Here is a 23,119-nt window from a genome sequence, read left to right on the forward strand (position 1 = left end):
GTACAGACCTTCCTCTCTGCCTTCAGTAATTTGTATAATATGCTGATCTGATTATTATTTACTGTGTAAGTTTATTACTTATATTTGTATACTTAAAAAAATTTGTGATTATTCAGTTAGAAAAGTAAAAGCCCATGTCTTTAAAATGGTCTGGGACTGATCTGCCTCCTTCCCTCTCACTGACTTCACTTTGTGCTGTTGGAGCCAGCAAGCTCTCTTGTTTCTTGAACATCAGGCATACTCCTGACAGCCTTGTTATGGCTGTTCTTTCTGTTGGAAACACTCCCCTGCCCATCCACATAGATGACACCTTAGCCCACTGGCAACTCTGCTCAAACACTACTTTGTCAATGAGGCCTATGCCTACCTCAGTTCCCCATGTTTAAAATTGCAACCTGCAAACCCTCTTGGCTTACGCTACTTTTTATTTTTATCAGAGCATTCATCACCTTCTAACATCTTAAATAAGTAATTTGCTTATTGTCTGTTTCCCCAATAAAGATAAGTTCCTTTAGGGAAACATTTTTGTTTTATTTATTGATCTCTCCCTTGTCAAGAATATAGCAATATTTAATTAACAGTTGTTGCATGAATGATTGTTTTAGGAATCTCTCATTCTGTTAGAAGAGCAAATTCTACATTCCAAGTTTTACCTGAATTATAGCTAAAATTTTATTTGCCTTTAGTTTTAGATCATTGCTATAATGCTTGCCTCTTAATTAGCATGCATTTAAGCATATGTGATTAGCAGGTGGAGACTCCGCCTCTTCTTCCAATCACCATTGAATACCTTGTTATGATGTATTTTGGTTATTGGTTTATCTTGTTCTTTTAGTTGTAAGCTCATACGGGGAGAGACTGGGTCTGCATATTTAATGTGTCTCACACATGTTGTTGGCCTAATTATATTGTCTAGTAGAAAAAAATTAGAATTATGAGACTATGTCTTGCCTAAAATCTTAATCTTTTATTTTATTTCTTATATTTCAGCATCTTGACCTTATTTACATTAAGGAATTATCTAGTAAGTGGTATTTACCCTACCTTTCTCAAGGTGGCATCATATCATTTACATTTACAATAAAGAAAAATGATAGATTTCTTTTAACTCTGCCATTAATAAGTGTCATAAAGTTGAAAAATAAAGCAAAGTCAATATATTATTGTTGCCACAGAAATTGAATTTGTGTCAAAAGGATTTGTGCTTGTGATGTAGTGATTCGTATATTTTTCTTGGAATTAAGTCTGTAGCAAGTGACAACATCAATAATTCACAGAACCAAGGAGCTTTTTGAGATTGGTTAATTTATATATGTGAATTAGAAAACAAATGAATAATGAGCTTAATATATTCTGACATACTTGAAAATATGCATTAAAAACTAGCCTATTAAAAAGTTTGTACATAATATTTATTAGATGTTTTTTAGATTTTCATTTTTTCTTTTTCTAATACATACATTTTTATTTGAAAAGGAACAATCTATATTTTCTGCTCAATCTGAAAAGTATTATCCATAGTAACTTAAAAAAAACTTTCTAGGCCGAGCGCGGTGGCTCAAGCCTGTAATCCCAGCACTTTGGGAGGCCAAGACGGGCGGATCACGAGGTCAGGAGATTGAGACCATCCTGGCAAACACGGTGAAACCCCATCTCTACTAAAAAAAAAATACAAAAGATTAGCCGGGCGAGGTGGCGGGCGCCTGTAGTCCCAGCTACTCAGGAGGCTGAGACAGGAGAATGGTGTAAACCCGGGAGGCGGAGCTTGCAGTGAGCCTAGATCCGGCCACTGCGCTCCAGCCTGGGCAACAGAGGGAGACTCCGTCTCAAAAAAAAAAAAAAAAAAAAAACTTTCTGTATTGAAAATAAATATGCTTATTGTAGACAGCTGGGAAAATACATGAAGCTATGAAAAAAACCCCACAAATCCCATAATCCAGATGTATAAAATTACCTGTGATTCCTGTTTTATTTTTTCCATATATATGTATATTAATGAAGGTGGAATTATGTTACATATGCAATTTTAAATGCACTTTTTTTCAGGTACCATTATATTTTAAGCATTTTTCCATGTCATTACAGTCCATATTGGTAGGACTGTGATTTACTTAATCTTTCCTATGTTTGGGGAAATGTCAGGCTGATTACAGTTCTAGCTATTTAAAGTAATGCTGTAGTGATACATATTTGTATATAAACTTTTAATTCCATTTCTTAATTCCCCAGTATAGATTCTAGAAGTAGAATTATTAGGTTAAAGTGTGAACATGGAATTTGTTTTACCAAATTGTTTCCTAAAATGATTTAACCAAATTTCCTTTGTTTAGGGTGATGCTGAAATATAAACAAAATCTTTCTCAAATATATGTGAAAGAATGGGTGATGCTCTGTTAGTCTCAGGAGCATCCAATCTAAATTTGTGTTGTGGACAAGATGTCTAGGATGCTAAGCCACTCTCAGAAGTAATTTAGTAGTTGGGATAAGCTTCAATGTGATTCTGGGAGTTCTGCGATCATTCTAATTCTCTGTATAGCCAATACTGTAAATGCTTTTCAGCCTTCTCCAGACAGTGAAAAAGGTCTTGGATTCCCATAACCTAGAACTGAACCTACTTGTAAAGTGGTTCAGAGATTCGATTTGCTTTTCCCTGGACATGTTGCAGAAGAGTTTTTGATCTGGTAGTATAGGTGAAAAGAACTGGAATAGATGAAGAGACATCTTAAAATAAGTACAAAAGCTGTGTTACTAAATTAGCCATTATATTTTTCCTTTTACCCCAACATTGAATGAGTTCATTCAAGGGAAAAGAATATTGGAGTTATGTTAGAATGGAAAATGACTTGTTAGGTACCTAGCCTCTGTAGGGTGCAATCTAGTTCAGAGTTCCAAGCTACAATATGAGAACTGTTTTTTTCTAGAGAGACAGTTCTTTCCTAGCAGGTATGTTGCCTCCTTAAACCTTGTGTTCTCAGAGTAAAGAATCTTTTCACTTCTGTGGACACTTGAATCATGCCTCCTGAAAGCTGATCTCTCTTGTTGGCTCTCCTTTCACGATGGAGAAATTGAGGGGCAGGGAGTTCTGGATACTTGAGTGCATGACAGTAGAGAAGCCTTGGATAATGAGTAATACATGGTATGTTTGTCTTTCTGAGGTTGGCAGAATTACAGTTTTGAATAAATGAGCAGATTAAAAGAGGCTGAAGAGTGTTTCCTAATTCTCACCTGTTCCTAACATCTCCCCTTTCACTTTTTTCCACCTTGGACTGAAAAAACATGTGAACTTAAAAGTTTTTCTTTGTAGTATCAAAGAGCCAGCTCTACTCTTGTCCTCAGTGCTATGAAAGCTTCAGTGTTATTTTTGGACCTTTCTTAGATGTTAAATCTGGAGCCCTTGAAGAATAATATTTTCACATCTATGTGTGTTGTGTAGTTGCCAGGGAGATGATCCATAGATAGACTCTGTAGGTGTGTTCAGTGTCATGGCTGGTAGGAATATTACTTTAAATTTTCATAGTCTTTATAATTGGTGTTGATGTTAAGATAAACACAGGTGTGTGGACTAGAAATGTTATTAAATTGAAGTACATATTCATAAATTATTGGTGGAAAAGAATAATCTGGACTTCAAAACAACAATGGGAGCAACATCTCAATCTATTATCAGCCATAGATTATGATTAAGAGAAGACTGATCTTTCCTTTTTTCCCTTAAGATATCCTCCCCTCCCTCCCTCCCTCCTCCCTCCGTCCCTCCCTCCATCCCTCCCTCTGTCCCTCCCTCCCTTCCTTCCTTCCTGTTAGTAACCTGTGATTTATTCATTTTGTCAAGCAAATGGTGTCATGTCATAGTCTGATATAATGAACAATTTTAATACTTAGGTACTAAGTTTATATTTGAGACTGAATGATTTGTACCTTAGACTAAGCATTTAAATAAATGATGCAATTGGTAATTCATCCTACATACCAGAGACTGTTGAATTATCTTAAAACAGTACTAATTGATACTTTTCACTTCATGGCAGTAAGGCCTGTCCCAACTCTATCAGCTCCCTGTCTTCACTTCTTTGAAATCCTCTTGTACTTCTTATCTATACTCTTCATGTGGCTTGTTTCAGGTATGTCCAGTTTTTAAAGTGAGCTACATGATGAGAAATTCATATGTGTGCAGGCTGAGGGAATGTTTAATGGCTGATAGTGGTGGAGTATGGAGTAGAGTTTCTCATGTGGTCCTGGGCATGCCGCCACTTCATTACAGGCATGACTCCTTAAACATGTGGGTTCCCAGGTCCCACCTTAGACTTACTGAATAAGAATATTGGTAGACTGAGGCCCTGTAAGCTAGCTTTTCAAAGAAAGTCTTGGTGTGATTCTTGTGCATGCCAAATGAACAAAAACCTGGAAGAACCAGCTGGTCCAGAGGATCTAGCTTATGAAAATTGTGTTTGAGTCTGTAATCTTACAAGTTTTCCTCTTGTTGGTCATCCCTCATAACCCACTTAAATGATGTAAATTTTTGGCCAAGCGTGGTGGTTCACTCCTGTAATCCCAGCACTCTGGGAGGCCAAGGTTGGAGGATCGCCTGAGGTCACGATTTCGAGACTAGCCTGGCCAATATGGTGAAACCCTGTTTCCACTGAAAATACAAAAATTAGCCGGGCATGGTAGCGCATGCCTGTGGTCCCAGCTACTCGAGAGGCTGAGGCAGGAGCATCACTTGAACCTGAGATCAAGTGCACCACTGCACTCCAGCCTGGGCGACCGAGTGAGACTCTGTCCAAAAAAAAAAAAAAAAAAAAGTCACTTTTACTGGAATTAAACTGTGTCAGCCAAAGATTATTTAAAAATACTACCACATATTGGTTCTTATAATAGTAAATTGATACAAGCCTACTAGCTTGAATCTGATGGTGGCTGTCATGTTCCTAATGATATCATTGGACACATCCTTTGCTCCACTGGCCTGCTAGTTCAGATGTGCTAACCAATGAAAGAAAACATAAAATTTGCGAAAAGTCTTGGGCTACAGCTTGGAATCTTTTTCACTGTGTGTGTACCTCCTGGGTTTGTCTATTGCTTTGTGTACTACAATTTATCTGTCTTTGTTACTTGTAAACTAAGTTAGTGGGGAAACTATTTCATATGCCTCTTGATATTCACAGCATTTAGCACAGTTCTCTGAAAGCTCTAAATCCATTTTTTGACAGCATGCACTGTCTTCAATAAAAGTTTTGATGCATTGCTTAAATGGGAATATAGAGACCGATGTTCTGTGTTTCTCCTTTTTTTCCCCCGACTCCTATGTTCTTTTGAAGAAAAATCTATAAAGGCTTTTTTTCCTTTTTCAGTTCCAGAGTGACCCTCTTGACCATTCATCCTAGGAACTGTCATTAACAGAAAACACTGTTACCCATCTGTATGTGGGTCTCCTTACTTTTTAGGGAGAAAATAGAAATAGTAAGTTGAGAAACATAGGACCATAGGAAGAAGGATGAGTTTTTAGCTTAGGAAAAGAGTCCTCATGTTCTTTAATGTCACACCTTAAATTATAAACAGAACTGTTTATAATTTAATATCATGAGTTTTACTTGATTTCAGTGCCATAAAACATTAATAACATCTATAGAGTCATAGGCCGGGTAGGTAATATACACAGGGATCACAAAGTTACATTTAGATATGAAAGTCTTAATAATGTCTAAAACTGTATGCTTCTACCTTTTTTTTTTTTTTTTTTGGTAAATATAACCCTAAAAAGTTGCTATCAGGTTATTATTAGTTTTAAAGGTGTTCCTAGTTGCTTCCATTTAATAGTCAATTTTATGTTTATATTTCCTTTTTGGAGTAGATGCCCACAATGGCTACTCAGGAACTGGATTGATGTTTGCAGTTCCTGTTTTCCTGAACTAGAAGATAGTAAAGAGCATTGCTGGTGGCTATAAAACAGAAATACTTCATTTTAAACAGTACCTCAAGTTACACCATAAAATCAATGTTTTTGTGTTACAAAGTTTTTTCTTATTTTAATTAAGGATATTACCCTTAATATTAAGTTTTGTATTTACAAAAGTAAGTCTTAAAAGCCTCAGAGTTATGTGAGGATTTAGTCAGTCATTCTCTTCCTTTCTCCCTCTTCTTGGCAATTTCTACTTCATGGAGAGTCCCTATTTTATGTGTATAATACAAGCAGGCAGGGCCTTGAGATCATGTAAACTTTCTAATGATAAACTTGCGTTTAGTATTAATATTCCAACATCCTACAAAAGAGTGCCACTTGATATAGTGTTTACATTTTTTCACTAAGTATTGAGTGTTTATTTTTTCTTTAATTCACGTTTAACTTTTAAAGTAAACTATGATGAGACATTCCAGTTTTTAAGGGAAATTATTAGTGCTTAGATTTATTTAGATTTTTTAATGCTAGCCTATCTTTAGTGGTTTAAGATTGCATGTGTGTACTTAACTATGTAATCTCTATTCTTCAGCAAGCTAAATCTTGAAATGAAACCTATTCTGACTTCATTGTTTTGATGTAGACAAACACAATTCTAAGATCAGTTTTCCAGCTCGTTACTCTGTTAGTCAGTTTCTCCAGTCCTATCTGGACCCTTGAATTTGCTGTGATTTCCTGCCCTATTGACTTCTCTTGCTGATGGTGAGAATTGATAGGTAAGTGTTCTCTGGAAGAGAAGGAATAATGAATTTGACCTTCTTTTCTCTCAGACTCGGTTATACTCTCCACATCTACATCCCTTTGAGTTTTCTTACTTCTCCCTGCAAGATACACCTGCATCTTAATTCTGTTGTGATTCATCACATGTTCTTTGGGAAATATAATAATATAGGTTAACTGGGCTTATGTACATACCTATACAGTTTGAAAACAGATCAAGCCTTTAGGAAATTAAATCTTTTAAAAAGCTATACCCTCAATGAGATAGTTTCAGAATGTATATATTAAAAAAAAAAAAAAACAAAAACCATGACCAAAAATGAATTCTTGTGTTGCCTTGTTTTTACATAACAGTGTCTGTTCTTTTTCCTGAACATTGTGAGCCCAGCTGAAATTGTAAAAAGATGGTCTAATTTTAGACCTTTGACAGTATATAAAAGTGTTTCTCTTGGATGTTTACAACTGGATTTTGCATCATGTAACTTGCATTTCCTATTTTCCTATCTAGTGTTATTTTCCTTTTACTTTCTGTATCTTTTATGTAGTTTTTAGATCATAAATCTTGCCTGGACCCCAGTAGTCTTTATTTTAAAATTACTTATCTATTTTTATTGTCTTTTCCTTTTTAAAATATCACTTTTGTGACACTTTCCTGAAGCAACTCAAGCTGGTTTTTGGGAATATTTTATTTGTTTAAATAGATGTTTTCTCTTTATTGTGGCATACCATCCTAAATAGGATTTCAGCTTTATACTTTATTTCTTTGGCTTTACTTTTTAAGCATTAGCCCACTTGGCATGCCATTGTGCCAGAAGTTCACTACATGCCACTTTTTGTTTCTTTGTCACAGGAACTTGAACCCTTTTGAGAGTGAAACGAGATGTGATTGGAGTGATACCTCTGATTGTAGAATAACAAGAGTGAAATGTGGTTAACCAAATGCAATAGGCTGGAAGCCTCTACTGGCGGGAAGGCACACATACAACTGTTAGAGGAAGGGCGCCCCACACAGGCATTGCCCCAGCTCCTTTCTCTGCAAACTCAAGAGCCCTCTACATTTGGGTTTAATTTTTGTAATGGTCTCTGGGGTGACACTCTGGCCCTAAGTTCCTTACATACTTTACGGTCCCGCTCAGGATCCCAACCACTTTTAAGGACCACTGTGCATACTTGTTAATTTCAAAGGCTAAAGATAGTATTGATTAAAAAAGCAAATTCTGTAGCCTAGTATTAGACACTAATCCTTAGTTAATCCACTATTATTACTTCCTTATTCCCAAGTCAGTGTAGGTGATTCTAATTCAACAAGGCAGTTCAATCTGGAGCCTAGTGGTGTGGCTAATGGTCTTTCATTTGGCTACGTTTTCTTTGATAGACACAAAATTCATTTTAGATCCCAGTTACCTTCTTTCCTTTCTACTAGAAGAAGGAACACCTTGGTGAAAGAAAGGGAGAAAGGAATCTGAGATGGTGATTTACATTGTACAGATTTTTAATCTGGATCATCACTGAGATGGATTCATGAGCATGAAGGTGTACTTGAGTATACAAACATGAATGATAAATTTCATTCTATTAAGTAAATGTTGAATTTAACTGTGTACCACTTAGTCTGTTAGATAATGGTTGTTAACACCTGTCCTTATAAAAGAGTAGACCTTGTTTCCTACTTAGAAAATGTGTTTTACTCTTTCCCTGCCCCTTTAAAAATTGAATGCTCCAGTGAATAAGAGAAGGAAGAATTGGTAATTGATTCCAGTTACTTGAATACAATATCTTGCCTGACACTGGGACTTATACAACTTAGATTTCTGTGTTTTTTCTCTAAATAATTGTTTTTCTTTTGAGTTGTATTTTGTAGGAAACTATTCACTCTCTAGAATGGTCTTATATTTGTCTAGCAAGGAAATCAGCAAAAGGGTTCTTGAAGCTAGCAATGCAATTGAAAATGTCTACTGTCACCACTGGTGATAAATCAAACTGATGTTAAAGATGCAAATAGTCATTTTAGTACATTTTTCTCTGTTACTAGAATTGTTTAAGTTAATTAAGCCAGCAGAGTACTTTATCATCTATTATGCTGCATATTAATGGTAAATTTAAAGTTTCACTGTTTTATAATATGAAAAGTTTTCTGAAAAATCATCACATTATAATCTTTTATATCCAGTGTTCTTTTTTGTTTTATTTTTTTCTATGTGCCCTCATTCTCAGACAGATCCATTGTGTTCTAAGTTCATATACTTAATGGTAATTAATACTGTTAATTGGGGTAATGTATTTATTGTACCATAGTTAATTTTTTAGTTTATGAGGTTTACAAAGTAAAAAAATTTTAGTAAGTGTTTGGAACTACCGCATGCGGGGTAACTTTTGTCCGTCTTTTTGAGAAAGAGATTAAAACGATTATATATAATGTGTTTTTATTGGACTGTCAACAATTTAATTACATCCAAGTTAGGATTGTAGAATTTTGAATGTACCCTATTAACTAAAATAAAAAAGCTGTTATAAATTACTGATATGATTGCTTTTTTTTAAATTTGCAGCATTTAAATATTAGGACACTGACGGATGATATGGTAAGATTATCCTCAACTTTTCTTTTGTTATGAATTGTAACTAACCATATAATGTTGATGGTGTGCTGTGCTAACATCTTTGAAATTGCTAAAAGTCACAAATATTGGAAACGTACTGTTCTTATAGTGCTGAAATAAGAGGCAGAAATGGTAAAATACACTAAATTATTGGTTTTAAGTTGTAAAGTGAATGGTGGATATGTTAATTTAAAAAATTTATTTAATTACAAATTGTTAGTCAACTTTGAATCATTCAAATCAACTCTCATTCTTTAGGAATGAGTTGCACACTTCAAAAAACAGGTAAAAATAGCTAAAGACATGTCAGCTTTTCAGAAATATGTAGTTGCTAATTAAAGTAAGCCAGACTAAAATATTATGCATGTATATTTTTAAAATTTTGCTTAAAAATGAGAGAACCGGGCATGCCTTACTATGTTTTTTATGTTGAAAATAATAGGGCTTCTCATAGTAAGTAACACTTTAAAGCACCATTATAGATTCTTGCATAGTCAAGTAAGTTTTTCTGAGAAATATATTTTTAAATGTAACTTGTGGTTAATAGTAAAAGAATAACCAGAAGAACAACAACAAAACACAAATAAACAATGACACCAAAAATATGTAAGTGTGTTGTAGAGGAAAAAACATGGCCCCCCATCGACCAGGCTTTGCATTCAGCTTCACCATATATGAAGCATGAAGAATGCCTAGATCATAGTAAGCACTTAGAAAATACCACCTGTAATATCCAAAGTACTGTCTTATGCACCTGGTAAGGCAGAATACAAAGATGAATGAAACGTAGATCTTGACATGAATGATTTAAAAAATTGTATTAGAATGTTGATATGTTTTATTCCTTTGAATAGTACCTAAGAAAAGCATATTTACATATAATTTTCTGGATGACATTTTCATATACTAACACATAGAAATTGGTAACAGTACAGATTTCTCACCTTGCAAGGTAGATGTCTTTATTTTGCAGTTGACAATATTGAGGCTCAGACAGATTAAGTAGCTTGCCCAAGTGTGCCCAGCTGGCAAGTGGTACAGTCATAGCTTGAATTTTGTTCCACGTTGCTTCAAGTCTTATACTTACTATGCTAACTTAACCCAGCTTGCAAAATGGCTTCTTAAGGCTGATAAACCATCTGCAATTTTTATGTTTGTATTTTTATGATATTCAATGGTATATTTGTAACAGCTTTGATCTATAATTCATGGAGCATACAATTCACCCATTAAAAGTGTGTAATTTAGTGGTGTTCAGTATATTCAGAAGAATTGTACAACCATTACTACAGTCATTTTTGAACATTTTTGTCACCCTTAAAAGAAACGTCATGTTCATAAATAGTCCCTCTCTGTTTACCCTCAACTCCCTCAGTTCTAGGCAACCACCAGTCTACTTTCTGACTATAGATTTGTCTGTTCTGGACATTTTATATAAATTGACTCATATCATATGTGATGTTTCGTGACTGACTTATTTCACTTACCATAATGTGTTCAAGGTTCATTCTTACTGTTGCATGTATCAGTACTTCATTTGCTTTCTTTCTTTCTTTTTTTTTTTTTTTTGAGACAGGGTCTCACTCTGTTGTCCATGCTGAAGTGCAATGATATGATCACGACTTACTGCAGTCTTGACCTCGTGGACTCAAGCAGTCTTCAGCCTCCTGAGTAACGAGATTACAGACATGCACCACCTCACCTAGCTAACTTTTAAGTTTTTAATTTTTTGGAGAGACAAGGTCTCCTTGTGTTGCCCAGGTTGGGTTTGAACTCCTGGGCTCAAGCAATCCTCCTGCCTTGGCCTCCAAAAGTTTTGGGATTGTAGGTGTTGAGCCACTGCACCAGCCTTATTCACTTTTATTGCTGGTAGTATTCTGTATGATGACATTTTTGAGGTTTATTCATATTTCATGGACATTGCATTTTTTTCTCTTTTAGAACTGCCCTTACTTTCATTATATGACAGTCCTTGTGCACTGCCAACCCACAATCTTTACCTTTAGTTTTAGAAACTAGAGTCATGGGGTGGCTTCGGAATGACATTCCAGAAGCCATGTTGCTCTATCTTATATTAATAATTGGATTCCTCATTGAGGACTTTCTTAGTTCTGTCTCTGACCTTCTGCCATTCCTCACCTCTCCCCTTATCCTTGCAATTGGCCTTGGTAAGGTAAAAACTTTTGAGTTGTTACCATAATGCCTAGTGCATATCTTCAACAATACATCATTTATTATCTGCCTTTCTCAATAGTTTAAACCTTTTGAAGGCAGGGACGCTATGTAATGAATACTTCTAGTACCTAGCATGCTTTCTGGTACATAGTGAGTATTTTAATAAATTTTTTGTTGAACAAGTGAGAGAGTCACTGCTCTCATAACCTGCCTGGTATTGGATCTCAGCCTGACTTAGCGCTACTCAGGCTTCCCAGAGACAGAGTCTTGCTTTTTTTGCACAAGGTATGGTAGCTGTAATGAGGACCTTCTGTCAGTCTTTGTGACCGCTTGCCTGGATTGCTGAATGTTGCCTTGCCCCTCCTTTCTTCTTCTTAAGTGTACACATGTCTGTCTCTCCTGGATTCCTCATTGACCCTCTTCACATGGACTTGCTGACAGAACTACTGTCTGTTCACTCTCACTGTTCTCTTTTGATCTTGTGCTTTAGCTTGTCTCTTGAGTAGGCCCAGAGTTAGTCCACAGAAGGATCAGGCAGGTAGCCTAGTTTAGGCATCTGTATCTGTTGCTCTACAGATTTGAGAATAAGCATGGCTATCTTCAACAGGAGACACCAATGAGTAAATTCTTTCTTATTCATTGTTGACTGATGCAGTGTAGAAAGAGCATTGTTGGAATTGGAATCAGAAGATTCTTATTGAAAGACAGAATTTTACTACTTCTTAGCTCTGTTACCTTGGCAAATCAATTATTTGATTTTTCACTTATTTGTGAGTTGGGACTAATTAAATTGTTTCTTCCTTTCTCATAGAGTTTTGTTGAGTTTCTTAAATTTAAGAGAGTTGACCTGCTGTATTCAGTTCTGTCCATTTTTACTCCTTTAAAAAATATTTCCTGATATATGGACGGAGAAGTGGTGTGATACATTTGCAGCTGAGCCTTCCAGGGTATATGTGTTACAGATCAATGCAGAGTTGTGAGAAGGGAAAGGGTAGATGGATATTTTGAGGGCTCTTTAAACTATTTCTGGTGTGTTAGACCTCAGGGCAGCATTTGCCAATGCTACTTTGATATGTGCTGGCAATATGTTTTCTGATTGAAGTTTGCCCCCTTACAGCATATACATTGCATGTATGCTTTCAACGTAGAAATTCTTCATGTGAATAACCCTTTTTTTGGGCAGAATTTGAGAGAGGCATATAAAAATAGCATTGTGCTGTAGTCATACATTTGAATAACAGTATTTTAGAAACATTAAATGGAAACATCACAGGAAGCATTTAGTTGTTTTGTTAAGGGTCTGCAAAAGTACTTCATGTTATAAGATTATTTCTTGAGTTACTATCAGAATTGAATTGCACTGTCTTGTTAGAGGAATAATGGATTACTATAGTGTTGGGTTCCCTAGGCAGAGTAAATAGACTATTAGCAGTGTTTGTTCTATAAATATGAGCATTCTCTTTGTATAAAGTGCAGCTTAGGTGCTAGGGTAATAAATAAAGGTGAATAAATAATTGTTTAGCTTATAACTTCCATTGTTTATACCTGGGTTTTGAAGAAGGTTTTCCTCATAGAGGAAAAAAGTTGGGAGGAGGGAGAGTGAGGGGAGACGGGTCTGAAAAGGTAAGTTGGGACACGTTGAATGTGGATGTGACAATGCTGAATTATCCATCACTGTGTCCACTGAGTGTTTTTGGAGTCTAGGAGTTGTTTTTGACTTGCTCTTTTCTCCCCTGTCCTTCACAGCCATTTGTCTACAGTATAGTACTTCTATGATCCTCATCTCTTTGTTCTTCTGACTGCAGCCTGCTTTATTGTTGTAATCCCTTGTTTGGCCTGCAGCAATGGTTTTCAAATCTTTTTGACTAGGTACTACAGTAAGAAATACATTTTGTTTTGTAGCCGGGCATGCATAAACTCCAAAACTCTGCTTCTCAGTTCAAACAAAAGTTTAAAAACCAATATTTAACATTTCTAAGCAAAATGAACTCATCTTTTTATTTCCATTCCTTTCTCATTTTCTTAACTCCTCTCCATTCCTTAAAAAAAAACCAAAAAACAAAAAAAAAGGGTGATAAATCTACTAAACTGATTTCATGACCCACAAATGGTTAACAGCTATAGCTAGAAAACCAAACATTGGCCTGCACAGAAACTAGAGGAAGTCATGAGATCTTTTCATTAGTGTCTATTGTTTATTATATGTAGTTGCATGTAGGAAAGCCAGGTTAGAGTGCCACCTCTGCCATTTACTAGCTGTATGACTCTGTGTAAGTTATGTAGCTTTTGAGCCTTGGTATAGAGATAGTTTAAGGGACAAATTAAGTAAGATGCTTGGTAAACCATGCATTTATAATTTAGTTCTATGATTAGTTACATACACTTTTAAAAATTGAGGTGTGATCCAGCAGTCTCATTGCTGGGTATATACCCAAAGGAATATAAACTTTTCTACCATAAAGACACATGTACACATATGGTCATTGCAGCACCAGTTACAATAGCAAAGACATGGAATCAATCTAAATGCCCATCAATGGCAGATTGGATAAAGAAAGTGTGGTACAAATGCACCATGGAATACTATGCAGCCATAAAAAAGAACAAGATCATGTCCTTTGCAGGAACATGGATGGAGCTGGAAGCCTTTATCCTTAGCAAGGTAACACAGGAACAGAAAACCAAATACTACATGTTCTCACTTGCAAAGTGGAAGCTAAATGATGGGAACACATGGACACAAAGAGGGGAAAAACAGACACTGGGGCATGCTTTAGGGTGATGGGTGGGAGGAGAGAGAATAGTGGAAAAAATATCTATTAAGTACTAGTACTAGGACAAGTACCTGGCTGAAATACTCTGTACAACAAACCTATGTGACTTGAGTTTATCTATATAACAAACCTGCACATGTACCTCTGAACCTAAAAGTTAAAAAAAAAAATTGAGGTATGATTTACTTACAATATAATGCACCAGTAGTGAGTATAATCTGATGACTTTTGAGAAGTGTATGCAATAATGTGCGCACTAGTTGTGATATGAAATATTTCCATCACCCCAAAAGGTTCCCTCTGTGCCCCCTTGCAGTCAATTCTCTTCTCCCATCCTGACTTTTGACAAACAATTATCAACATTCTGAGCTATAGTTCAGGTTTTAGAATTTCATATAAATGGAGTCATAAAGTGTGTTGCCTTTGTGTCTGGCTCTTTGGTAATACTACAATTCGTTTAACTATTCAACAGTTTGGGTTGTTTCCAGTTTTCAGCTATTATTAGTAAAGTTGCTATGAGCTTTTGAGTACAGTGTTTTTTTGTGTGTGTGTATATGTTTTTATCTTTGGTGGGAGTCATATAGTAAATGTGTGTTTAACTTGATAAGAAACTGACAAATTGTTTCCCACAATTACTAACGTTGAACATTTTTTTATGTGCTTATTTGACATTATTTTCTTGTTTAAATGTCTGTTACTAGACATAGGACTATTCAAGTAATCTATTTTTTCCTAAGTGAGCCGTGGTAGTTTATGCCTTTCAAGGACATACATTTTACCTATATTGTTAAATTTAAATTTTTACCTGTATTTAAAATTTTACCTATGTTGTTGAATTTATGGGTCTAAAGTTGTTTGTGGTATTTTCTTATCCCTTTAATAAGGGATCTGTATTAATTACCCCTTTGCAAGCCTCATATCGACAATGTGTTTTCTGTGTTTTTCTCTGTGACTAGTTTGACTAGAGGTTTGCCAGTTTTACTGATCTTTTGAAAAACTAGCTTCTGTTTTCACGAATTTACTTTATAGTTCTTTTGTTTTTGTTTGTTTTACCTTTATTATTTACTTTCTTTTGTGTTATTTTTTTTTCTCTGATTTCTTAAGGTGGAACTCTAAGTCATTGATTTAAGACCTTTGTTTGCTAGCATATTAGATTTTTTATGCTATAAATTTTCCTCTGACAGCTGTTTTAGCTGCATTCCACAAAGTTTCATTGAATTGAATATTTTTAAACTTCTTGTTTTCTTTGACCCATGGGTTATTTTGGTATGTGTTATTTAACTTCCAAATATTTAGGGGTTTTACTGATACCTGACTGTGTCTGATTTGTAATTTAATTCCCTCATGGTCAGAGACCTGTACTTTGCATGAATTCTGTCCTTTCTGATTTTTTAAGTCTTACTTTATGTCCCACAACGTGGTCTATCTTGGTCAGTGTTTGTGTGTATTCTGGATAGTTGATAGTGCTGTTCACATCTTCTGTATTCTTGTTAATTTTCTATCTGTTTTAACAGTTACTGAGAGAATTGTTGAAGTCGTCAACTGTGATTTTAGATTTTATTTTTCCTGTTTGATCAGTTTTTGCTTCATGTATTTTGAAGCTTTGCAGTGAAGCGCATATGTATTTAAGATTGTTGGCCTTCTTTATCTTTAATAAATGATGTTTTAAAATCACAAGTAATTTTCATGAGTTGTTAGTTCTTGGAAATTTATTGGATTTACCTACTCTACTTGATATAATCGTATGCTGCTTCTTTGGAGAACAAAGATTTCTTGACTTCTGTGACATCAAATTTTCTCAATTTCATACCCCTTTGACCTTTCATTATCTATCTGATAGCATACTTTTTCCTTTTTGCCTTAAATTATTGTTTTTTTCTCAGTTATTTTTCCTGATTCTACTGTTCTTTTCCTCAGTATGTAGTGTTTTACTTAGGTAATCACCTCTGAAGTTTTCAACTAACCATGTATATCTCTGTTTAGGACCTTTTCCTCCAGTTGAGAAATAATTCATTGGCCTACTGAATAATCTCCATGGATGTCTCATCTATTCTAGAAGCACTGTGTGCTTTAAGTTAAACCCTTTACTTTCCTCGTAAACTTGTTTTATTCCTTATAGTCTCTTAGAAAGTAGCTTCACCTTTCCAATGTTTCTTTCTGATTATTTCTTGAATCTCTTCTTCTCTCTGTTCCTTCTATCAGAGTCCTAGTCTTCTCATTTTTTCCTCACTGGACTCTGGCAGCTTGCTGTTGCTACCTAAAATGCTGCCTTCTCACACAGCTATCAGACTGATCTGTCTACATTGCCTATCTGTTCATGTTTTATGCTGTTTGAAACTGCTTAATTGCACCTGTTTTATATAGGTCAAGTCTAACATGGCAGATAAGGTCTTCATGGCAGGACCCTGCCTCTCTAACTTGATGATGTATCTCTCATTAGCATGCAGAAATCTTCTAGGGAATAGAAAGATATAAGTTGCTGGAGAATTTACTTAGGGAGTATAAAAACATAATTGGGGGCTAGGTGTAGTGGCTCATGCCTGTCATCATAGCACTTTGTTTGGGAGGCTGAAGTGGGAGGATTGCATGAGCCCAGAAGTTCGAGATTAGCCTGGGCAAGATAGGGAGACCCCGTCTCTACAGAAAAAAAAAAAAAAAAAATTAAAAAAATGAATAGCTGGATGTGATGGTATGAAGACGTGAACCTATAGTCCTAGTTCTAGCTACTTGGGAGACTGACGCAGGAGAACCACTTGAACCCAGGAGTTTCAGGCTACAGTGAGCCATGATTGCACCACTATACTCCAGTCTGGGTGACAGAGGGAAACCCTGTCTTAAAAAAATAAAACAAAACAACTTAACTAGGGAATTGTTCTTGCTAATTAGAAGAACAGTGTGCTAAGTTACAGTAAGGACTATGTAATTGTTAGCTATGTGCTAAAGAGTGTTCCAAACGTTTACTATATAAACACATTTAATTGTAACACCAAGCCTCTGAGTAAGCACTGTTATTGCTCCCATCTTTAAAGATGGGGAAACGGGGGGTGGTGGGGGAAGAGAGAGCTTAGGTATCTTGTTCAGAGTCATAGGGGGCAGCCAGGAAAACTCTGGCAGATTGGCTCCAGATAACATGATCTTTATCAAAAGCATTACAATGCCATTTAAGTACTATCCTTTTCTCCACTGAGAGCACCAAGTGTAAAATCTAGACGTATATCTCATTCTTTCCTTTTTTTTTGAGACAGGGTCTCGCTTTGTCACCCAGGGCAGTGGTGTGAACACAGCTCACTGTAGCCCCCACCTTCTGGACTCCAGCTCAGACCCCCAAGTAGCTGGGAATACAGACATACACACCTTGACTGGCTAATTTTTGTGTTTTTTTTGTAGTGATGGGGTTTTTCCATGTTACCAAGACTGTATTTTCTGCTTTTCCCTTGATACTATCTATATGAGACTTTTAAATGGAAAGGAGAAATTGTATCATAGCCATTGACCTTAATCCTGAGAAAATCATTATAATTATAAAGACATACTATATCTTAGATGTTTTCTAAGATGAGAAATGTTTTGAATATCTCAAGTAAACAAAACTGAAAAAAGTCCACCCCAAAGAAATAGCGAGGTGTTGGACTGAGAGGTCATCTGTTAAAGGATATGAGATTCTTTTAATTGTAAAGGACATGGAAAAACTTATCTGTATAGAAAGCACTTCACATATCTCAGAACAACTGCAGCCTGCACCCAGATACAGATACAGGCTTTCCTCGTTCTCCTCAAAGTTCCCGGGGTAATGGGGTCATAGAGCCACTGCAGAAATCACCTGCTGTGAATGTAGGTTCTAGTGAGTGAGTGGAAGCCTTCACCTCACTATTCACTTACCTCCTGACTGTTCTCTGGGCCTTCTTACTCAGTATAACTAACTGTTACCAGACAACTCTAGTACATTCCTGTGTGATTGCTGTGAGACTTCACTCAAAGATGAGTGCAGCCTAATAGGACTGAGCTTTGTTTACCTGTGCCTACCTAGATGTGATGTGCCTTGTGAGATATATGCTAAATTAGACATCATATTTATGAAAGAAAGGAAAATGACTTTAATTACCAGAATTTGTGCCTAACTTTAAAGTCAAGTAATAGAACATAAGTCAGTAGCTTTTAAAAATAAAAGCTCAACCTAGAATTAAAATAGTTTTATCTTATTCTAGTAGGATATAAGGCTTTCTGTACTATAATTTGCTTTCTATTTTCATTAGCTTTTTATATTTTCCTTGGTAAGTTAATAACAATGAGTGATTAGAAGTGTGACCTCCCATCTGCCCCACCACATTTTTTCAGTAAAACTATATATGCATATTATACTCTTCTGTGTAAAGTAGAAATACCAGCATGGACTGGGGTGACTGAATGTAAAATACATCAAAACAAGTTCTGTTTTAAAGAACTTAAACTATTCACTTAGTCAGGTGGGCCTTTCTTAGCCCATTAATGCGTTAATTAGGACTTCCTGTACTTAAAATTTCAGTAATACTTAAGTACTATCTTAGAATCTTTAAATATTTATAGGATAGTTTAGAGAGCTCTTCCTCAAATCAGCACAAACTTGGGAATAAGATCAAGAGCTCTCAGAGTTGAATATACTAATATGTAGTAGGGTGTACAGACTTGTTTATTCATTCTTTTGTCCACTCGTTCATTAATAATTTGTTGAGTGCCTAGTACTATTTCAGAAATACAAATATGGAGAAAGAAGGTCTCTGTCATCTGGGTGCAGTAGAGAAATGAATGTATAGACAATCAGTAGTTTTGGTGTGGTATGATAGGAGCTGGAAGGTCAACTTGATCTTGGAAGACTTCATGTGAGGGTGAATTTTCAGCTGAGTTTTGAAGGATAGGTTGGAATCTGGGCTGGCAGGAGTTGGTGTAATTTTTACTTCTTAATAATTTTACTTCTGGCATACCAATGAAATGGATTCGTAGTGGAAGCATGTCAGGTTGGCGAGTAGAAAGCGATTACTGATGTCTTCAGATGACTTTTTGTGTATGAGTAATATAGGTCTATGCTTTTTAAAATAAAATGTAATATATACAGAGCTAATTTACATTACTTCTCAAGTATACAGTATTAATATTTAAATATATGCAATAAGAATTGTACTTTGAGTAGATGGGTAGATAGAACTTTGGGGTTTCTTGAATGTTAAATTTTTTTCAATGATGTTTGTGCTCCTTTTTGAATGGATGTTTTTCTTATTACCTTTTATCATGGTATTCAGTAACATAAATTTATCCTTGTTTTTAATGTAGGGGACTACTCTAAATTATCAGTGTTAGGAAGAGTCTGGGTTTTCCTATTGAATATATAAAAAGCATAACACCTGACATTCTCCCTTGATATGCTATGTTAATTATTTTTTATTTAAAATATTGTTGAGAAAAATTTAGCAAGGCAAGAAGCAATGGCTGGGGTGTTCCAGGCCTAGAAGAAATTATTTATTCACTTAACCAATATTAATATAACATCCACTACATGTTTAGAACTATGGTAAGTTCAGAGGTGATTTAGTGAATAAAATAACAGTATCTGTTCTCAAGGACTTAAAGCCTAGTTCACAGGTAGTTAAAGAATTGTATACAAATTGACTGGGTGCTGTGGCTCACGCCTGTAATCCCAGCACTTTTGGAGGTCAAGGCGGGCGGATCACGAGGTCAGGAGATGGAGACCATCCTGGCTAACACGGCAAAACCCCGTCTCTACTAAAAATACAAAAAAAAATTAACTGGGCGTGGTGGTGGGCGCCTGTAGTCCCAGCTACTCGGGAGGCTGAGGCAGGAGAATGGCGTGAACCCGGGAGGCAGAGCTTGCAGTGAGCTGAGATCGTGCCACTGCACCCCAGCCTGGGCGACCGAGCGAGACTCCATCTCAAAAAACAAACAAACAAAAAAAAGAATTGTATGCATATTATATGATGCAAGCACTAAGTCTTTGAGCATCTAACTCAGTCTTGAGGAATCAAAATAGGCTCTTACATGAGCTGTAGTTTAAGTTGGGAGCTGAAGATTGAGTTGAAATTAGCCAGGTAAGGGGTTGGGGTGTGAGGTGTGGGTAGGTTTTAGGCACAAGGAACAGCCTGTGCATGTTTAGGAGGCTTTAGGTTGTTCATTGTCTCTAGATCATTCAGTGTAAGGTGGTGGAGTGGTGAAGAGTTTGTCTAGAGAGGAAATAGGTTCAGATCAAGATGGACCTTTGAGCCAAGAATGTCATCCTTTGAGTAAGGAGGGGCTATTGAAAGAGTTTAACTACAGAAGTGAGGAGCATGATTGAATTTGCATTTTCAGGAGTTTGAATAGTGTTGGGGTACAGAATTGCTATAGCATGGTAGGGGGGAGGGCAGTGAAGAGATGGAGGCAGGTTAGAAGGCTAGGAGGCAGGTTAGAAGTGGCCTGAGCTAGCGACAGTAGGGACAGAGAGATGAATTTAAGGAGGTGCAGTCCACATGCTTTATGTCTTTATTAATTTTCATTACAGTTATCACAATTCAAATCACCTTTCAGCAGAGCTGAGTCATAATCAATTCATATCATCAGTAAGCACCCCTTTGCTTCTCTCGCCATTGAGGTCCATTCATTCTTCTAATCTGATATTATCTCTCAAGTCCTTCAGGCTTTCCAAACCCTCCTACTTTGCCCTTTGGAACTCAAAGTCTGTCATCTTCTTTGAATGTTCTCTTTCCTCCTTGCTGTAGTTGAAACCTGCATGTTCTTTGATGGCTTTATTTTCCTGGTGGCTCCTTACTTCAAAAGCTTCCAGCTCTCTTTGAAGCATAAACCATCAGAGTATACAACCTGTTGGTTCCTCCTTGTTGGTGGTCTCAACTGTAGGTCTTTTAGTCCCTCCCAGTGATTCACTGAAGGCATTGGAACTTGAGTTACTTTCTTCTTTTCCACCACAATTTCTGCTATCATTCCGTGTCCACCTACCAGAGGTTCTTAGTTTGTGGTCCATGGACCACCAAGGGGTCTTGGTGGAATTCGTGGTGTCTTTGAAGAAAAAATTAAATCTTTATTTTCTTTAATCTGTAAATGAAATTTGGTATTTCTTTCAATTATGCATATAGGAAAAAAAACCTATCAGCATACCAGAAAAATCCACAATAGTATTTGGCCTGTGACTTTATCACCAACAGAAATCAGATATTTTCAAAGCACAGTAGTTACTGAAGATATTTCAAAATGTGATTTACATTTGACACTATGTTGAAATTAGACTTGTCATTACCTTTGTTATTTAATGCAATAGTGAAGAACATTTTCTGATATATTAAAATTTATTAATATTTTGATAACCTCGTTTTACTTTCGTTCTTCGTATATATTTTAGGCATTTAAAAGTATTCTATGAGGAGCTCTGTAATTATCTATTGCTATATAACATTTCTCAAAACTTGGTGGCTTCAAGCAATAATAAACACTTGGTTTCCAAGCTGTTCTTGGATGGTTCTGTTTTGAGGTCTTTCGTGAGATTATAATCATCTGTAGCCTTGATGGGGCTGAAATACCCATTTCCAAAGTGGCTCACTCATGACTGGCAAGTGGGTGCTAATTGGTGCGGGGAGGCCTCGGTTCTTCCTTGTACGGGCATCTCCAAACACTGCTCAATGGCATGACAGCTGGCCTTAGAACACATATTGCATGTTGTAACTTATTTTCAAGCAATTGAAGAAATTTTAAGATCATAAATGTGTTTTTCATTTAATAATATAAAATACTATGTGAAACCTAAATGTGGACTAAATATAGGTAGATAATCAAGTATTTTTTGGCAGGGAGGGAACAGTAAGTTTTCGTCTTTTCAAAGAAGCCTCTGGCTAAAGAACTTCTTATAAATTTCACCAAAATACAAATTAAGAGCCAAAAAAAGCCCATTTGTAACGTTGAGGAATATTGAAGTCAGAATGCAGTTGATGGGATGGTAGGAATTGTTCCTGGATGATAAGTCTATGGCCTAAAACTGGCCTCGGCTTATCATACCTGAAAGATCGAATGGTTGGTTTTTCTCTCCACAATAATACATCTTTGTACCAGTGATGTCACTAGTGTTTAAACGTAAAGACCATGGAACAGGCAGACATACTGCTTAGCAGTTAACATGTACTATAATTTTCATATCAGCATCACAAGTTCCCTGTTGTACTCCCATTCCAAAGCCCCTCTTAAGGTACTTTTCCCCACTCTAGAATTAATCGTTCATTCCTGTTGCTAGTTCACTTGGCTTATTTTCTTGGGGGCATTTAAAATATTGTACCTTAAATTATGATCCTTTATTGTATATTTTTCTCTCAAATGGTAAGCATCTACAGGGATGGTAACTATGTTTTATATATTTTATCATCTAGTAATTGCTCATTCATTCATACCTTCAGCAAGTATTAATTGACTGACTGCTAACTATCAGGCACTGTGCTATAGGCTGCATATACAACATTACTGTAATGGTTATCTGTTGGTATGTAACAAGTTGCCCCAAAACTTAGTGACTTAAAATAGCAAACATTTATCATTTCATACCACTTCTGTGTGTCAGGAATTTGGTAGTTGCTTAGCTGGGTGGTTCTGGGTTGGGGTCTGCCTTGAGTTTGCAGTAAAAATGTTGGCTGGAGCTACGGTCATGTGAAGGCTTGACTGGTACTTTCAAGATGGCTCACTCACATGGCTGTTAGCAAGAAACCTGTTTATCTTTTGGCGGAAGCCCTCAGTTCTTTGTCACGTTCTTTGCCTCCCTTCGGGAGTTCTTGAGTGTTCTCATGATCTGGCAGCTGGCATACTCCAGAGTGAGTGATCCAAGAAGGAGCAAAACAAAAGCTGTAAAGTCTTTTATGATCTAGTCTTGAAAATTG

General features: G+C 36.2%; 1 protein-coding gene across 2 annotated transcripts in view; it reads left to right on the forward strand.

Annotated features, from left to right (window-relative positions):
* DIAPH3 (diaphanous related formin 3) overlaps positions 1-23,119 on the forward strand; it is a 512,593-nt gene that overhangs the window by 21,472 nt on the left and 468,002 nt on the right. The window contains exon 2 of one of the 2 annotated variants that reach the window (XM_033177601.1): positions 9,226-9,258. The exons of the other annotated variant lie outside the window; for it this stretch is intronic. Within the exon in view, the coding sequence (XP_033033492.1) occupies positions 9,226-9,258 (33 nt within the window). The remainder of the gene's footprint in view (positions 1-9,225; positions 9,259-23,119) is intronic. 2 annotated transcript variants of the gene reach the window in all.

The sequence above is a fragment of the Trachypithecus francoisi genome, unplaced genomic scaffold, assembly GCF_009764315.1.
Source record: "Trachypithecus francoisi isolate TF-2019V2 unplaced genomic scaffold, Tfra_2.0 Lachesis_group18, whole genome shotgun sequence".
NCBI classification, from domain to species: domain Eukaryota; kingdom Metazoa; phylum Chordata; class Mammalia; order Primates; family Cercopithecidae; genus Trachypithecus; species Trachypithecus francoisi.